Source organism: Muscardinus avellanarius, assembly GCF_963383645.1.
Source record: "Muscardinus avellanarius genome assembly, chromosome: 14".
In the NCBI taxonomy this organism is placed as follows: Eukaryota; Metazoa; Chordata; class Mammalia; order Rodentia; family Gliridae; genus Muscardinus; species Muscardinus avellanarius.
This window is the reverse complement of record NC_137800.1, coordinates 13233526-13252515: the sequence shown is the minus strand read 5'-3', so window position 1 is coordinate 13252515 and position 18990 is coordinate 13233526. Positions and strand designations below refer to the sequence as shown.

The 18990-nt window shown below is 55.9% G+C and overlaps 2 protein-coding genes across 4 annotated transcripts in view; one reads left to right on the top strand and one right to left on the bottom strand.

Annotated features, from left to right (window-relative positions):
• Window positions 1-1316, top strand: part of BMP1 (bone morphogenetic protein 1) — a gene marked incomplete at both ends in the record, with an annotated part of 48575 nt that extends 47259 nt beyond the window's left edge. For all 3 annotated transcript variants that reach the window (XM_080709996.1, XM_080709994.1, XM_080709995.1), the window contains one exon: window positions 1182-1316. In XM_080709996.1, the coding sequence (XP_080566122.1) occupies window positions 1182-1316 (135 nt within the window). The remainder of the gene's footprint in view (window positions 1-1181) is intronic.
• Window positions 1317-10260: 8944 nt separating this feature from the next.
• PHYHIP (phytanoyl-CoA 2-hydroxylase interacting protein) lies at window positions 10261-16270 on the bottom strand (the record flags this gene model as incomplete). The annotated part of the gene is made up of 4 exons (XM_080710447.1): window positions 16087-16270; window positions 14543-14717; window positions 12546-12663; window positions 10261-10795 (listed from the first exon to the last, which is right to left on the bottom strand). Exons 1-4 carry the CDS (start codon window positions 16249-16251, stop codon window positions 10261-10263), a joined length of 993 nt encoding a protein of 330 aa, XP_080566573.1. The 5' UTR covers window positions 16252-16270.
• Window positions 16271-18990: the final 2720 nt, after the last annotated feature.

Sequence of the window (18990 nt, the reverse complement as noted above, 5' to 3'; positions counted from 1 at the left end):
AGATGGAGCCACAAAAACATTCTAGTCTTTTCCTCTGCCGGTTTCTGCCCCTGGTAAGAGGCCAGCTTGTCCCAAAGCTGTTGCTGCTACTGGCCCGTTGGTGTGGCGCTTGCAGAGGCAACAGCCCGTTGTGACCAAGGCCGCAGGCGGGTTAGTTTTTCTTCCAAAAAGAGCTTATGGCTTCTCTCTTTTTTTTTTTTTCCTTCTTTTGGTCTTTTTAAATTCTGTTTCACCTTTAGAGAAAGTTGCTGTCCCCTCCCTATCTCTCTTTCACTTTCTCCCATGCACATTTGGACACACTCCCAGCCCCCTCCTCTCTCATGGTGAGGCTCGGGAGCAATCCCAGTGCCCTAGGAAGGGTTAAAGCCCCAGGAGCGGTGGCAGCTGCTGGCCCAGCGCTGACCCTGAAGAGGCCAGCGGGGCAGGCCACGGTGGATTTGCAGCTGGGGCCATGTCCCACCCCACCTGCCCACCCAGCCACCCTGGCACCCCCTGGCTAATCACCTCACACCCCTCTGCACTTGGCCCCTTGCTCTGAGTCACACACTCGGGGTCTCCAGGGCGCTTCTTCAAAGGACCGTCCCCGGGCTAGGACCCAGGGGACGTGGGTTTGGGGGGAAGCCAGGCTGCGCTTCCTAGCACAGTTACTAGAAGTGTCCCCAAGGCTCTCAGCAGTGATCCCTTGGATGCCTGAAGGGCTTGTGATGCCGCCTAAGCAGGGCACTGCCTGGCCAGGCCAGGTGTGAGGAGAGTCCAGGTCTGCAGGAGACCTGCTTCCATACCCCAGCAGCAGAGGAGCGCTGCTCTGCCTTCTCTGAGAGTCTGCTGGGACAGCAAGAGGCGACTCCCACCTCTGCACGCTTTCACATTTATGCTTTTGGTTGACCCTTTCCCTTCCCCACAGCCAGAGCTTTTGCTTCTGTGTGTAGTTGAGGCCCAGAGAAGGGAGGAGGCTTGCCTGAGACGACACTGCTGGCTAGTTCGCAGTAGAGCTGGGTGGAAAATGGAAGTCAAGATAAGCGCCCCTCCTCCAGGCGTCCTGGTGCACCGCAGAGGGTGCCACTCAGCTTCAAGGGGCTCTGGGGAAGAAGTCTGATGGCTCCTTAAAGCTAAGGATCTCAGGCAGGGTACAGAGCGCCGGTCGCTCTCCCTCCTTCTCACGCCCCTTTCTCCATCACCAGCCTCCCGAGGAGGTGTACTCAGCCGGAGACTCTGTCCTGGTGAAATTCCACTCGGACGACACCATCACCAAAAAAGGCTTCCACCTGCGGTACACCAGCACCAAGTTCCAGGACACACTCCACAGCAGGAAATGACCGCTGCCCTCACATGGGCCGGGACAGGAGTCCTGCTTCCCTCAGTCACCTAGACTGGACAGTGGGGGTGGTGGGCAGAAGGCAGCACACCATCCCTCACCCTCAGGCACCAGGACCTCAGTGCCAACGGGCCAGGCGAAGCGTTCCCCAGGAGGTGGGGGACCAGGACTCCTTCACAAGCCTCTTCCCCGCGGGACCTGGGCCAGGGAGCCAGAGCTCTCACTGAGACACTTGAAGTGACCATTCTTCCCTGGGGGCCCTGCCTGGTGGCGAGAGAGCCCATCACAGAACCCCGCCACCTTCCCCACCATCTCTCCACGCTGTATTGTGTAGAGCTGGTGGCCGTAATCTTCATGTAATGTATGTTTCATGCCTCTTCTCCAGCCTGGATTGGGTTTTATTTAGACCCCCACACCCCCGCTTCCTGAGTGTCTGTGCGTCCTCTAGGAGCCACAGTGGGACGCTGGAGAGGAGGTGGAGACACAAGACAGAGCTGGCTGGTCAGCCACACCAGGGCACCCCAGCCAGCCAATAAACCGAAAGTGTTACAGCCAGTATCCTGTGCCAGATGTCCCGGGGATGTGGGGGTGAGGTGTCTCCTTCCAGATGTGCAGCCTTGCAGGGTGTCTGAGGCCAGCATGTGGCTAGGACACCTGGCCTCGCTGGCTGCCCTTGCCTCCCATGATAGTGTGATTTCACACTTGGGCACGCTCACACACACACACACACACACACACACACACACACACACGCGTGCGCGCGCCTGTAGACTGCAATCCTCAGGCAATGGCGCACGCTCACACGCTGCTCGACCTGGTCCTCCCACACAACGGGAGGGTAGAACATTCTATAAAGAGGCTGTTTGCGGGGAGGGAGGAGGTATGTAAAAGAAGTTTGGGGGTGTGTGTGTCCATCTGGCTTTCCTGTCTCTAACTGGGGAAGGAGAGTGTGGGCTGCGAGGGTGTTTGGCTAGGAGAGCCCACCAGGAGCCAGAAATCTTGCACTGGCTGGGTCAGGTCTGCCAGCTGGCCCCAATGCCTGCCTCCCAGACAGACAGACAGACAGACAGACAGACAGACAGACAGACAGAGTGCAGTTCCTGAGCCAACATTCTAGCTGTCTCCCCAGGCTCTTCCCGGCCCCTCTTCCCTGTCATGGCCCTCCCTCCCCAACCAGCAGGGAGGCCCAGACCTGTGCCTCCTAGAGGTCAGGAGAGCCCACAGCCCTGCTCCCTCTCTCTAAGGGGTTCCTGCCTCTCCGTGGGTGTCATAGGGAAAGTGGAGAGAGGACACAGGAGAGGACGTGCTCATGCCTGGGCTGGCCACACCAAGATTCTGGAGAAGGTGGGACAGCCTGCCCAAGCGGGGCTTCTGAGGGCCTTCAGTGCTCCCTGAGCGCTTTACTTGCCCCACAGTCCTCCCTGTCACGGGGCAGGTGCTGGGCCAGATGGTGTCTGGGCTTGGGGACCCCCCTCAGGGTCAGCGTAGCACAGTAGGCCTACATTGACCCTTAAAGCAGAAGGCAGTGGCAGAAAGCACAAGACACCCACAGGACCTTCATCCTCTGGGAAGCAGATCCTCTCTGTCTCCTCTAGGTCTGACCTCTGCTGGAGCCCTGCAAAGGACTACTCCTTGCTATTCCAGTGACATCACATGTGCGATGTCATGGCCGCCTCCCTTGCTCCCTCCTCCTCTGGTAGGGATGCTCAGGATGGAAGGACCCCAGTGGTGGGAGCCGCTGGGGCATGTGGCCCAGACAGTCTTCCCACCAGCTTGGCACTGGCATCTCCTTGGAAGAATTTATACTCGGCGGCCACAGCTCTCCACACCCACCTTCCAGGTGCTTCCAAAGCTCCAAGGACCACAGTCACAGCTTAAAAGCCACATGTCAAAGGATCCAAAGTCATAATCCTGTCCCAGCCAAAGGGCTCAGCCCCCAGAGACGTACCTCCCAACCCACAGAAAGGTCCTCTGCCTCAGGCAGGTCATTATGAACCTGGTGGCAGGCAGGGCCCGCCGAAGCAGCCTCCCCAGGAGTGTGTTCCAGACACCATCACCCACGTAGCCTCGGTCTTCTGATGTCTCAGGGATGAGCCTTCCCCAGATCCATCATCAGGGACAGCCAGGGGGTCACGGTGGCTCAGGCCCAGAGTGGGCACAGGGGAAATTTGGTGACCACAGTAAAAGGTGCAGAGTATTTGAGAGACCCCCGTCCAAACCAAAGCACTGCAAGAGGCTGGTAGAAAGCCAGAGATGCAGGGTGGGCTTCCAACCCATCCTGAGGAGAGGATATGAGTCCCAAAGGCCACTAAAGGACAGGTCCTTCCTCACAGCCAAGAAGCAAAAGGATGAACCTCTCTGGATGCCCAGATGTCCATCCCCAAGTGTTACCTTCAGGCAGCAGGTAGCCCAGGTTTGATGGAGAAGAGGAAGAAAAGGAGGGCTGCAAAGAAGACGAGGCACCCCCTCAGGCCAGAGAGTACCAGAGGAAGGGAGGAGGTGGAAGAGGGTGTAGAGCAGGGCCCTCCCTGCTGGTAAAGGCCTTCAGGAGCTGGCTGCAGGCCACAGAAACATATTTTAGAATTTAGAAGATCACTGGGTCCTCCAAGCAGCCCGCCCTTGCCTTCTGGCTGCTTCAGGGCTTTCGACTAGGCCCACTGCAGTGCAACCAAGTGGTGTCATGGTAGAGGATACACAGGGCACCTCCAACTATCTCCCAGCCCCCAGGCCGCCCTGGCTCCTCTGGGTCCTGAGTGCAAGGCTCGCTGTGGTAGGGTGAGTCTGGAGCTACCCCCAACCCTGCACCCCCAGTCTAGGACCAGGTGCAGATACCCACACCCCTGCGCTTCTGACCTTCCTCTCTGGAAGCATCTAATCCTCAGCAGGGCGGATGCCTCAACCTGGCAGACCAGAGACCTGGCTCAGCCACACCTAGCTCTGTGACACTCACCAGCTGCCCCTTCCCAAACCTGTCACCTGTCCCCAGCATCCTTCCTGCCACAGCCAGAGGCAGATGGGAAACCTCAATGTCTAGGCGGGAGTGCAGCCAGCATGCAGGGGCCAGGCTGTTGCAGAGGCCTGGACCCTGGGGGGAGGAGTTCGAGCTTCTGGACCAACTGTTGGCTCGACTGTCAAATCAGGAAAGTTGGGAGTGCTGCCCCTGGCTTCCTTTTCCTCCTCTTTCTGGCCCTTCCTTCCCCCCAACATGTTTCTCAGGAGTAAAATGATGACAAGTTTGATAATGCATGTAGCCCATTTTGAACCCGAGCTCTACCGTGAGGTGGCCCTGAGAGCCTGGATAAGTCACTTAACCTCTGAGCCTCAGTTTTTTCATCTGCAAACCTGGGATAATGATAGCATCTGACACGGTTAAGAAGGAACAAGGTGGCTGGGATTGGTGATACACACCTGTAATCCCGGTACTTGGGAGGCTGAAACAGGAGGATCACAGGTTTGAGGACAGCCTCAGTGAGCAGCAAGACACTCACCAAACTAGTAAGAACCTGTTTCAAAATAAAAAATTTAACAAGCCAGGCGTGGTGGCGCACACTTGTAATCCCCGCGCTTGGGAGGCTGAGACAGGAGGATCTCACAGGTTCGAAGCCAGCCTCAGCTGCTTAGTGAGGCTCTCAGCAACATAGTGAGACCCTGTTTCCAAATAAAATATAAAATAGGTCTGGGAGTATAGCCCAGAAGTAGAAAGCCTCTGGGTTCCACCTCCAGTACCACCAAAAAAATAAAAATAAAAATAATAAAATAAATAAATATTAAAATTAAATTAAAATAGAGCTGGAGGTATAGCTCAGAGGTAGAATGCCCCCTCCCAGTTCAATCCCCAGTAACACACACACACACACACACACACACCACACACACACACACACACACACACACACACACACACACAAGGAGCAAGGTAACCTTTAAAGACAGCCCGCCACTGCACCTGGCAAATAAACTTTTCAGAAAGGGACCTCCTTTCCTTTCCTCCATCAGATAGTTTTCTGCCTCTGAACTGCTCTCTGCCTGGGCTCAAGGAAGCCTCTGGATCGCCTGGTTTCCAGGCAGGCCTTTGCGCTCAGTGCAGGGCTCTTCCTGCCAAGGAGGCAAAGCTTACCCCACAGCAAGGAGGAGCGTGTGGGCCAGCAGGGACATATTTCTGGCCAGCTGGTGGCCTTTCTGGGCACCTCCTGAATCACACCCTGTACTTGACTGTCCCTACGTACAAGGCTGATTCTAGAATCCATGGAAAGATTTGCTGCTCCAGTTTGTAAAAATAGTAGTGCCTGACTTGGAGGTGTGTGGGGGTGGGGTGGGGAGAAGGCAGCCAGATGTTCTCCCCAGAGAACCCTGCGCGCCCCCAACCCTGCCGACCAGACCAGAACCTCTGTTGCTGCCCACGCCCGCCCCTCCCCCATCCCGGCACATCTGTTTCCAATCTCTTCCAGATGCTGCAGCAGCCATACCAGTTTTATGGCCCATCACCTCATCTTGGCTTCTGGAAGGCCTCCCCCCACCCCTATTCCAGGGAAGGGTCCCTTTTTATCCCTGAGACCCCTGCCACCTATCTCTCTGCTTTGTGGAGGGCGGGGGCTCTCATTTACCAGGATGAAGAGGAAAATGCGGCCAGAGAAGAAAGAATAGACCATCAGGGGAAGTGTGGGTGCGAGTCTGAGCAGAGAGTGTGGGCGCTGCGGGTGCTGGGGGCACGTGTGTGCAGCAGGGGGTTTGTATTGGGTGTGCCTGTGTGCTTGCGCCTACATAGCCGGACACCCCACCTGTGACCCTTGCCTTCGGGCCACCGCCTTGGGTTCCCTGGCGGTCTGCACTGGAGACAGAGCTGCTCGCGGTCCTCAGCTGGACCACGGCAGTTCCCGTCCAGGGTGGTCCCACAGCTTGGCGCTATCTGGGGTCTCCTAGGCTCCCTCTGAGCCAAGCCCAGGCCGGGTATGTTTATGGGTGTTTGTGTTCGTGCCCTGCAGAGGATTCTCTCTCCTACTGGGTTAAATGATGGTGCCGGTTGTTGTTGTTGTTGTTGTTGTTGTTGTTGTTGTTGTTGTTTGCAGTATTGGGGGTTGAACCCTGGGGCATTCTACTCTGAGCTAAACCCCCAGCCCTATTTTTTATTCTTTATTTTGAAACAGGGTCTCGCTCAATTGCAGAGGGCCTCACTAAGTTTCTGAGGCTGGCCGTGAACCTGTGATCCTCCTGTAACAGCCTCTCAGATTTTGGGATTCCAAGTGTGCACCACCATGCCCGGCTTACTAGGTTAGATTAGAGCCCCAGCCAGAAAGGACCCCAGGGCAGACTTGGGCAACTGCTCTGACCCTGCTCCATCTGACTGCTGCTCCGGGCAGCCCAGAGCTGGCTGTGTGCCGGAGAGTGGCCATCTGGACAAGGAAGGGAAGGTAGGCCTCTAGAAGAAACTGCCTGGGGCCCCTATCTCCCTTCACTGCCTTTGGCTCTCCAGTAAGGACTCTGGAAGCCAATCCCATCTGCCAAGAAACCCACAAGGGCTCTTAAGACTGAATGTGAAGCCGGTACCTCTGGAGAGCTCAGAACCCAGGTCTGCCCAGAGTCCTTCCCCATCCTTGGAATCAAATACACTCAAGCACTCTTCGCTACTCCTTTAAAAAAAAAAAAAAAAAAAAAAAAAAAAAGCATCCAGGAGAGCCGGGTGTGGTGGCACACACGTGTAATCCCAGCATTCAGGAGGCTGAGACAGGAGGAAAATTGCAGGTTCGTGGCCAACCTGGGCTACTAAGTGAGGCCCTTTGCAACTCAGTGAGACCCTGTTTCAAAATAAAGAATAAAAAATAAGGCTGGGGGTGTAGCTCAGAGGTAGAATGCCCTGGGTTCCCACCCCAGTAACTAACACACACACACACACACACACACACACACACACACACACACACACACACGGCTCTAGGGTATTTGTGACTCCACAGCACCCCCTGGTGTTATCCTGGAGCTAGGCATGGCCTTGGTTAGCTGGAAGAGACTTGGGAAGACCCTGGGGAGGGCCACTGGGGACAGGCCCTGCCTGTATCTTTTTGTTCAAGGAGGCCCTTGAAACACACTAAGGGTGGCAGGCACAGGCACAGAGAGATAAAATGAGAAGATTGGGGTTTTTGTTTTTTGTTTTTAGGTACTGGGAATGGAACACAGGGGCATTCTACATCTGAGCTACACCCCCAGCACGATTTTTTATTCTTACTTTTTTTTTTTTTTTTTTTTTTTTGGTGGTACTGGGGTTTCTGGAAACCCTTCTGCCTCCGGGCTACACTCCCAGGCCTATTTTTATACTTTTTTATTTGGAAACAGGGTCTCTTAACCCAGCGCGGCTGGCTTAAAACCTGCTCAATCCTCCTGTCTGTCTCCCAACACTGCCCAGGGCCATCATGCAGACAAACAGAGCTGATGTGCGTGGAAGCCCGGTGCAGCACCTGCATACAGCGGACCCTCGGGAAGTGGTGGTCTGCTGTCCTTCAGCTCTCCTTCCTATCCCTAAGGGGCCGTGCCCTGAGGTCTGCTGACACGTGTGGACTTAACTCAGTGTTGGGAAGGTGCCGCTGACGTTTCTGGAGCATCTCTTCTCCAGCAAGGACCATTTTAGTAAGACCATAATAATAGACGCAGAGGTGACTCAGATCTGCAGAGGAGGATCAGTACCGTTGGTAGGGAGGGTTCACCCTGGCTCTAAGGAAAGGAAACCCGGCGGCACTTGGGTCTGAAGCATGGCAGGAAGCGTGGACTCGGGGACCCCGGGGAGGCCTCCTGATTCCCACAGGCCTCAGTTTCCCCATGCAGGGAGCAGTAGGTGGGCCCAAATGACCCCAAAGTCCTCAAAGCTAGAGACATGGCTCCGCCTTCGGAGCCCTGCTGCCACGGTAGGTGAGTTTGCCCTGGGAGAGGGCCCAGGGCGCCTGTCCCGAGGGCATCCTGAGCTCATTCCTGGGCCCAAAGAGAGACCCTGTTGTGCTCTCCATGTTTGTGCTTCCACCCCCAAAATCACATGTGGAAATCTTTTTTTTCTTGGTGTTGAGAATTGAACCCAGGGGCATTCTACCTCAGAGCTCCACTCCCAGCCCTATAGTTTATTTTTTATTTTGAGACAGAGTCTCATTTAAGCTGCTGAGACTGGCCTTGAATTTATAATCCTTCTGTCTCAGCCCTCCCCCGCCCAGGACTAGGATTACAGGTATATGCCACCACGACCAGCTCATATGTTGAAATCGTACCCCCCCCAAGGTGATGTATTAGGAGGTGAGGCCTTCAGGAGGCCCTTAGGTCAGAGGGTGGAGCCTCCTGGGTGGGACTGGTGCCCTCATAGACAGGGACACAGCTGGAAGACAGCTGTCTACACATCTGAAAGTAAATCCACCAAGGAGGACTGGATCTTGGACTTTTCAGTCTCCAGATCTGTGAAAGGAAATCTTTCTGGCCTGTGGTGTTTCTTCATAGCCGCTTGAATAGACTGAGACAGGAGGGGCCCTTAGGCCATGGTGGTTTATTGATGCATGGTCGCAAGCACAGCACAGGCGCCCAGGAAGGACACGGGCCAGGGGAGGGCATCGGGCCACCCCACAGCAATGCTGTCAGCAGAGGGGAAAGCGCCTGGGGTCCCATGTCCCGCCCTTCTGCGCACATTTCCCTGAGGCCCCAGACCTCCTGCCCCACGCCAAGGAGACAGCTGATGGTGGCACTGCCCAGCAACCAGCCGTCCACCTGTCCCTCACTGAGGCATGGCTCTGCCCATTCCTCCATCCACCACAGAGGTCCAGCTGCCTGTCCATCACCCCTGCCACGTCTGTGAAAGTCACCGTGGGCTGGCTGCTCTCTGCGTCCTCGCCCCTGCCAGCGCATCCTCCATCTCTTCGCCTGATTTGCTTGTCTGGGGAGTCCATGCTCGTGACCCGTATGGCAGTAGGAAGTAGGTAGGAATGTGAGGAGCCTGGGAGGCCAGAGGGGGCGGTGGGTGGGCGCAGGGGTGGAACCGCAGAGCCCACAGTCCACACACAGCACAAGACGGTCACGGCACCACGGCAGAGCCAGTGTGTGAGCAAAGCGCACAGCCAGGTGGGGTACCAGGGCTTCTGCAGTAACCTCAGCTCCCTAGTTCCGTGCCAGGCCCCTGGAGGCTTGAGGCGGCCCGCCTCCGGCTGAGGAAAGGGTCTCAGGGGTCTCCTGCCCCCTCCTCGACCCCAGCAGCTGCTGTTCCAGACCTGGGCACTCTCAGAGCAAGGGAGAAGGTCTGCTGGGGAATGTCTCCAGATAGAAGAAAGGAAAATCCCAACAGCCCAGGGCCCCCCAAGCCAGGAGAGGAAAGAGCACCCCTTTCTAGGGAGTCAGAGGACGTAGGAGGGGACAGGGTGGGGGGTGGCTCTCCCATGCGGGAAGAGGGCATTCTGGGGCAGGGAGTGACGGTGCGGTGCGGTGCGGGAGATTATTTATAGGACGGGAAGCCCCTAAGCCTAGCCCAGCGGGGAGGGGCTTTCTGGGGTGGCCCTGAGTGGGGTGGATGGGGCTAAGGAGGTGGCGCCCCACAACTCTCTGCCTCTTCCTGGAGGCGGCCACGCTGCTTTTGAGCTGCAGCCCAGAGATGCTTCTCCAGGACAGCCTGGGAAGGGGGCAGGACTCTGGGAGATGGAGGCTTAGATAAGGTAAAGAAGGGGAGTGGGAAGTCAGGGGAAAGGGCAAGGTCTCCAGAAATCCAACCCACCTACCAGCCTACTTCCTGAGGCTGAGGAGCCCTTCCGAGTTTGCCGGGCCTGGGGCGGGCCATGCTCACCAAGAGACCACCTTCCGTTGCCTCCAATGCCAAGGGGTGGGGGAGGGGTTGGCAGATGGAGCCGAGGGAGCAGGGGGGCAGGGGAGAGAAAACCAGTTCCCTGAGCCTACACCACCCACCTCCGCCCTCCCGTCAACTCTCCCCGGGAGCCCTAGCGGCCCACGCTGATGTTGCAGGTCTTGCAGCTCGGGTCTTTCTTGGCATCCGCAGTGGACAGGCTCATGAGCTGGTGCCCGCTGATCTCCCCCAGGGTGCCCAGGGACAGGTCAACAGGCTCAGTGTAGATGATCTCCAAGATGAGGTCCTGGGCGTGGCGGAAGACCAGCTCCCCGTCCTCCACGCTGCAGGTCAGGAACTTATTGCAGGCAATGTCCAGGAGAGGCAGGCGGTCGCGGCAGAAGCGGTCCCCCAGGGAGCCCTTGGGCGCCAACACCAGGATGGCGTAGTGGTAGGCCGTGTACATACAGTAGAAGTCCGCAAAGTAGAGGTTGGTGCTGGGGTTGAAGAGGCGCTGGGCGGGGATCTGGAAGCGCCAGCGGCCGTAGGGAGAGTCCTGGGGGGGCTGGCCGGTGTTGAACTCCGTGTTGCAGCTGAAGAAGACGCCGTGGAGCATGCCGCTGGTGGGCGAGCCGTGGCTGCCGCTGTTGTCCTTCAGGTAGGGCTGCAGCACGTTCCCGCAGTGGGTCCTGCCACCCAGGAGGGATGTGCAAAGGGAGAGAAAATGGCACAGGTTAGCTGGGCTGGGGCTCAGCTGCTGTGTGCAGTCATGAGAGAGAGAGAGCCAGCCGAGCTCCCTCCTGATGCACCCACCAGCTGGCAGCCTCCAGCAGTCATAAACAGAGAATTCCAGAATGCAAAAGCAGACAGGGCCCTAGAGATGAACTCCTCCATCCAGCTCCTTCACAGACAAGAGATCTCAAACTGTTACCAAAACCCTTTGATGGGGCTTCAGCTGATGAGCAAGGCCCCTGGGATCTGAAGTAGCCTGTTACCACTCCCCCCCACCCCATCCCGGGTACCTCTCCTGCCTCTACACCTTCCAGTGCTCTCTCTGCCTGGCCAGCCCTGCCCATCTTTCTCCACCTGGTTTGACAAATTCCAAATTTTCTTTCCAGGTCTACAATAGTGGTCGCTCCTCCCTGAAACCTTCCAGGAACATCAGGCGCTTGCATTCAACCACTATCTGGCTGGTACTATGAGCAGGACACTGAATTTCACTCAGTGACTCCATATACTTATGACATTACATCCTTCCATACTATCTCCTTGGCTGGACTCTGGAGTTTTTTAAAAGGGTGGCCTGTGCCTTAGTCTCTAACCTGCCCTAGTAAGGCGCGCTCGCTCTCTCTCTCTCTCTCTCTCTCTCTCTCTCTCTCTCTCTCTCTCTCTCTCTCTCTTCTCTCTCTCTCTATCTCTCTCTCTCTCTCTCCCCCCCATACTGGAAATGGAACCCAGGGGCATTCTACCTTTGAGCTACACCCCCACCCCTATTTTTTATTCTTTATTTTGAAACAGGGTCTCATTGAGTTGCAAAGGGCCTCACTGAGCAGCTGAGGCTGGCCCTGAACCGCGATCCCCCTGTCTCAGCCTCCCAAATGCTGGTATTACAGGCATGCGCCACCACACCCGGCTACTCCTCTTCTTTAATACAAATACCAGAGACCCTTGAGGTCCCCACTCCCCTGGGTAGGGTCAAAGTGCCAGCCCCAGCTGCCTGTAACAATAAAGATAGTGATAGTAGTGGCTTTCTCTGTCCTACCTTAGAACGACATGGACTTGGGCAGTGTCAGCAGGCATGGGGGAGGAGGAACAGTCCTGGTTCTTCCTCTCTCTTGCTCTCAGGGACGAGAGACTTGCTGGCTCAGCTGGCCAGTCAAGATCCCTGTGGACCTCAGGCTTCTCATCTTTAGGCTGAGGGTATTGGATTGGACCATCAATTTCCTAACATATTTGGACTGCAGAACTCCTCTCTCCTTTTCCCTCAAAGGAAAGTACATCTAGACGGGTCATAGGTAAATAGTTGATGCTGCTCTGGCTGGACGGTAGGTACAGGGCCTCCCAAGTTCACCCTCTGATTCTCCGTACCACCTTCTCTCTGGTCCCTGGTCCTGACTGGAGAGACAGCTGTCCCTTGGTGGTTGGTCCCAGTGAAGGAATTGCCCAGAGAAGGAATCAAATCCAGACTTCATTCACCTGCCTGTGTGCGTGGTGCTCTGCCAGGTGGCCCCATCCCAGAGCCCTTGACCATCCCTGAGCCCAGTCCCGAAGAATCAGTCCATTCTGGACCAGCCTGGGGATGTGAGGTCAGGGGCACCCCAGAGGAGGGTCTGACGGCCAGGGGATTAGGAGGGGAGCCTCAGAGAGCCAGAACAGAAGGAGGAAGAACTGAAGGAGCAAAAAAGGTTGGCAGGCCTGCGGGGGCCAAAGCCACCCTACCTGGCGTGCTGGAAGTACTCCTTGTGATGGTTGCGGTAGAAGACAGAGAAGCGGAGCATGCGGCCAGCGATCTGCTCGGCTTTCTCCTGCAGCTGCGCCAGGTGCTCCTTGGCATAATCTGCAAGAGTTCAGGTGGGGTGAGGTGACTCCTCCGAGGGCCAGCGATAGGATCACAGCCTCTTTCTTTCCCTCCTCCTTCACCCCTACTTATCCCTCGCCATGCCTGCCAGCCGACCTCTGTCCCCTGCAGTAGCGGGGGGGGGATCAGGCAGCCTGCAGCAGCAGCGTGGGCTGTGATAGGAACGAGCCAGCTGGCTTTGCTGGGGACATGGAGAGCCGCATGCTGGCTGTCCTTGTCACCTCTGTGTCCTCACTGCCAGAAACTCAGAGCTCCCAGAGTCTGGAATGGGCGGCAGGCCACCCTGTCATGCCACGGATGCTAGGGGCTGTCACTCCAGGCCGTGCTCATGGAGACAGAGGAGCAGCAGCTAAAAGAAAGGCCTGAGAGGGAGAATGCAAGACGCTTTGAGGAGAGCCCTTCAAATCCTGCCGATGCGAGGCTGCATGCGGAAGCCAGTTGTAATCACTGATGGGGGCTCATAAAGAATCTTGGGGAAATGAGCCTGGGCCCCTCACGTGTTAATGTTGACGCAGACAAGGAGCTGGGCCATTGGCTCTTTGCTTGGGCCTCTCAGGGAAGGCTGGTACCAGGATAGGAAAATCGATCCCCTGGACCGGGCTCTGGGGTTCTTGGCCCAGGCAGGGCGGCTGCTGGGCTAGATAGTGCCTTGGTTCCAGTTCCAAAATGGTGTCCTTTTCTTGTTGCTGATGTATCCCTGGTGGGGGCACTTGGCCGGCAAGACAAGGTAGATTGGACTGAATCCATCCCCAGCTCCTCAATTTGAATTAAATGCCCATAGATGGCAGTTCTGGGGGTAAACCAAGAAGCCTTTCCCAAGAAAACAGGGGTGCTTCTCATGAGTGAGGTTTGCAGCAGCTCAAGGAGACTGGGGCATAGATCTTGGCAGAGGATGGAGGAGCCAGCAGCCTCGGAGGCCCCGGGGCAGAGACTGTTCCCTGTCTCTTCCTTGTGACAGGAGAACAATCTGTAACCGTTCTCACGTGGACACCAAAGGGCTGGGGTATTTCGGACAATCCAGGGTCATCAGTGGCCCAGCACACGCAAGCGCAGTGTTCATCCATGCTGGAATCACAAATTCGATTCCACTAAGAGAATTTGCAAGGCCATTGGATGGGGCCATTTTTACAGGCTAATGGAAGACTCAGGACAAACGAAATGGGCTTGCCCAGCAAGTGTTCATTGAAGCGCCGCTGATAAACAAAATGTGATGTATATGTACAAAGGGATACTAGATCCTGGCTGAAGAGGGAAGGAAACACGGCCACATACTGTGCATCTTTCACCTTGAGGACATTTGTGCTGAGAGAAGTAAACCAGTCACAAAAGAACTAATACCGAATGAGTTCGTTTATATGAGGCACCCGGAGCAGTCAAAATCAGAGACACAGAAAATAGACCGGTGGTTGCCAGGGCCTAGGGGAGGGACCCGGGGAGTGGTGGTTTCATACCTATAGAGTTTCGGTTTTGCAAGATAGAAAAGTTCCAGAGATTGCTTGCACAACAGTGTGAATATGCTTCACACTGCCGTATTGTACACTTGGAAATGGTTAAGATGGGAGATTTTAGGTTGTGTTATTTTATCACAATTTAAGAAAAAAGTATGTTGCCGTCGAGCCAGAAAAGTTACTCCATCCCCGTATGGCAGTAGTATTGCCTGTTGAAGACATCTGTCCCTCATTAGAGAGAAAGGCTCTAGGAGCACAGGAAGGGGCCCGTCCAGGCGTGTCTCCCCTCTGGCCTCAGTGCCTGGGGCACAGCAGGTGTTCACGACTGTTTGCTAGGTTAAGACAAAGCCCCCTCTTGGTCGCAGCTAGGGCAGATGTGCCAAGGAAGAGGGCAGTGCCGCCAGCCTCACCTCCGGTGCAGAACTCGACTGTCTCGCTCCAGCCGGACACCAGGTACTCCCCATCGCTCTGCTTCACGGCGGTCTGCACGGCCACGCTGTACTCCGTGCGAGGGCTCAGAAACCAGTGGCCTCTCACGGTCATGGGCAGCGGCACTGCCTTGGCCACCAGCTTGGTGGGGACATCCTGAGAAGTGGGGTACAGACGCAGAGCCACGAGTCAATCTCAGGCTCACACCCTATCTTGGCGCCACTTCTGAGCTGGCCAGCCTCAGGGACCCATCAGCTCCAGATCCGGGCTCCCGATTCCCCGATTCCCCACAGAAGCAAGCAGTGGCTATGTGATGGCCATGCTCCCTCGGGAACTGAGGGGACGGGCCACTGAGGACGAGGCCTTCAGAGTCAAAGGCAGCAGGACCTTCGTTTCTGAGGGAGACTTCGCGAGCTCTGCGCACTGCAGTGCCGTCTCCACGGCAACGGCAAATGCTGAGAAGCCAGGGAGGCAGGGAAAATATGCCTTAGTCTTTGGGGGGAGACTTAAGGGGGTGGTGTAGAACACTCACATCACCGTGGCAACTGGCCTGCCAAAAGACACCCAGATCAGGAGAGCCAGTTCCAGAGAGAGAGAAAAGGTTTGTAGCCCACACTGATGTCCTGGGAGCCAGCATCTGCCCACCACACACTCCCCTGCCTCTCTGCTGGCTGGAGAAGATGCTAGACTGCCTCCCACCACCCCCACCCAGGCTCTTAACCCGGGAAGGGACACACCCTTGAGGACCCTCTCACATCTCTGGTCTAGACAAAGCCAGTGCTCAGGCGAGGGGCAGAGAGAAAGACGAGGGGGAGCACAGGGTGCCCAGCAAAAGGGCAGGCTCACGCTGCCTGGCCAGTCAACAACAGGGCTGCATGGAGTCCTGGGTTCGCTGGGACTGAGTCATCCTCACATGGAGTGTCTCTGGCTGGCCCCACCCCTCTGTGCTCACCGCCCCGCCCCGCCGGGCGCTCTGCCCCTGTGTAAAGTCCCAGTCATGGCGCTGATAACAGCACTCACACCGTGCTAGGCGTCGTGCCAAACACCACGCAGACATTACTCATGGAATTCTCTTCACAGTCCCAATCGTGGAAGTGGTTATTTCCCCCTCCTTTTTTTTTTTTTTAACCATTTAAGAAGCTCAGGCTCAGAAAATGTCAGATCCCATTACCAAGATGGCCCACTGACAAGAATGTGGGTTTTGCTGGGCGTGGTGGCACATGCTTGTAATCCCAGCATTTGGGAGGCTGAGACAGGTTTGCGGTTCGAGGACAGCCTCGGCTACTACTTAGTGAGGCCCTTTGCAACTCAGTGAGACCCTGTTTCAAAATAAAGAATAAAAAATAGGACTTGGGTGGAGGTAGCTTGGAGGTAGAATGCCCCTGGGTTCCATCCCCAGTACTACAAAGAAAAAAAAAAAAGAATGTGGGTTTTGACCAGGTTTCTCGCTCTGACCCTCTCCTCCAGGCCAACCATTACTCTGCTTCCATCAAAAACGGGCTATGGAGAGGCGCCCTCCACTCACCCGGTGCTTGAACTTGTTGGAGTTCTTATTCTCCTTCTTGTTGAGGTCTATGAAGTAATGGGTGACCCTCTCCAGGTCGCTGTCCTCCATGGCCCAGGAGATGCGGAAGGAGTCGCAGGTAATGTTGTTGATCTCGATGCTGTGGGGGGTGGACAGCAGCTCCATGCTCCCCTCCGGCTTGGCTCCTGTGGGGACTGAGAGGAGGGGAAGGATCAGCACCTCCCTCTCCCCATGGAATTTTCTGGAATGTGACTGCTCCTAATATCCCTCAAGAGGCGGAGCCTAGGGAACCTATGAGACGCCTGAGTGCCTGCCTCCTGAATCTAATAGAAGAGTCGCATGCTTGTAATCCCAGCATCCAGGAGGCTGAGACTGGAGGATCACGGTTCATGGACAGCCTTAGCTACTTAGTAAGGCCCTTTGCAACTCAGTGAGACCCTGTTTCAAAATAAAGAATAAAAAATAGGGCTGGGAGCCGGGCGTGGTGGCAAACGCTTGTAATCCCTGTGCTTGGGAGGCTGAGACAGGAGAATCGCACAGGTTCGAAGCCAGCCTCAGCTACTTAGTGAGGCTCTCAGCAACTTAGTGAGACCCTGTTTCCAAATAAAATATAAAAAACAGGTCTGGGAGTATAGCCCGGAGGTAGAAAGCCTCTGGGTTCCACCCTGAGTACCACCACCAAAAAAAAAAAAAAATAGGGCTGGGGGTGTAGCTCGGAGGTAGAATGCCCCTGGGTTCTATCCCGCAATAAATAAATAAATAAATAAATAAATAAATAAATAATAAAAGAATAGTCAGCCTGGGAGACCAGAGGCGAGGGCGTGAGGGACTCAAGGTGGGCTGGGCGCTCCCCTGGGGGGCTCTTTGCTCTCCTTTGAGGGTCTGAAAGCAGACGGCACCTGACAGGTGGCAGAGGCAGTAGGAATGCTGGCGGCAGGGACAGATTTGCAGCAGATGGAGCCCGGGAGGGGGGGCCCTTAGCCAGCAGGCGTGAAAAGAGAAAGGGTGGGGGCGGAGGGAGTGGGTAAGAGGCTGCCCGAGGCAGGAAGCACCCGCTGAGGGGCGAAAGTGCTAGTCCTCCAGGCCCTCGCCTCAGGCCTGGCTCCGGGGATGACTTAGTGAGGGTCCCCACGGTGCAGGGCCTGGAGGACTAGCAACGCTAGGTGCCTGTGGACTCATCCACAGTGGAAGGGGACAGAATGGGTCCCAGCTGGCTTCGAGCTCTTTCTACCCATAAGTTTTTTGGTGCTTTCTCTTTGAGCTGAGCCTCACTCGACTCTTGAATAAATAGTTATGTTTTAGCATTGACGTCCATTGGGGGCAGACACACACACACACACACTAATTCACCAAGCCTCACGGTAGGTATATAATAGTGCCCCCAGTTTGCAGACGTGGTAACTAAGATTGGGGGTGCTGACATGCCCAAGGCTGCACCGTGCAAATGATTTGCACTCTGGAGTGCCAAGCACTTTATCACTAAGATTGCATGTGTGCATGTGTGCATGTATATGGCATATGCGTGGCCACGCAGAGTGCACATATGTTTTCCTTTGTTTTTACTCCTTTTTTTTTTTTTTGTGGTACTGGGGATGGAACTCATGGGCATTCTATCTCCAAGCTCCACCCCCAGCCCTATTTTTTATTCTTTAATTTGAAACAGGGTCTCACTGAGTTGCAAAGGGCCTCACTAAGTAGCTGAGGCTGTCTGTGAACTGTGATCCTCCTGTCTCAGCCTCCCCAATGCTGGGATTACCACACCCAGCTTGTTTTTACCCCTTTCTATGGATGCCTTTCAAGCAGCTCACCTCCTCCTTCCACTCTGTTGACTGGCCCCTGACATCTGGGGCCCTTCAGTGTGAAAGGACTCCACCCCTTTCCCTCTCCCCTGCACCCTGCCTTGTCCATGGCCTGGCTCACCTGAGTTCCCGGGAACAGGTGGGAAGGAGAGGACACAGATGTGAGTGGGCTTTTTCCAGGGCATTCAGCCTCAGGCTTTCCCGATTTCTCCCTCTAGCCCAGCCCCCAGCACCCTCATGCCACCTCCTTCTCTCCTCTCTTCCCTCTTTCTTTCCTCCCCTTGCCTAGGAGCTAGGGGTGAGGGCACCTTGTGCCTGCAAAAGCAGGTACTTTTATTTATAGCTTCCAGAAGATTCAGCCCACACTTCCCTGTCAATTAAGCCTGCTCCAGAGCCTGGCATCTTTAAATTAGCCTGTGGGCTGCCTGGGTGGAAGGCGCACAGGAGGCAGGCCACGGGTGACGGCCCTTATCTGCCTCAGGTGTCCCTTGAGTGCGTTTCATCTTATCCTCCCACCCTAGAGTCAAATGCCAGTGACTTTATGCTCAGGGAATCTCATGGTAAATAAGCATGGGGGTGCTACCAGGTCCACCCCAAAATAAAATAGATGGGATCAATCCCAGGAACCCCATGATAATAAACTTGTTTGCAATTCTGGAGGCAGGCGTGGAGCAGTGGGGAAGTTTCTCTCTCCCTGGATCCCGGCAAGAAGCAGCTCTCAGCGTGATACACGTGTGACTGTCACACGCACACTCAGGCACCTACGCACACGAACACGGACACGCTCCCACTGGCCAGGGAAGCAGCCTACGCTTGCCCCACGAGCAGTGCCTGCTCCTTCCTCCAGCCCTCCTGGAGGGAGAGGGGCAGCTGTGGGGGTGGGTGGGGCTCCCTCCAGTTCTGGGAGAGCTGAGCTGACTCCCCGCCCTGGCCTGGGAGAGTCGCAGGGACACAGCGAGAACACACAACCAGAGTGGGAAGGGCAGGGCGTGAGGGGCAGGTTGAGGCAGCACCCTAGAAACACCCACAGTCCCGTGTGGACCCACCCCGAGGCATGCACGCACGCACCCACACAGGGGCCGGCGTGGAGGGGCCGCCTGTGCGC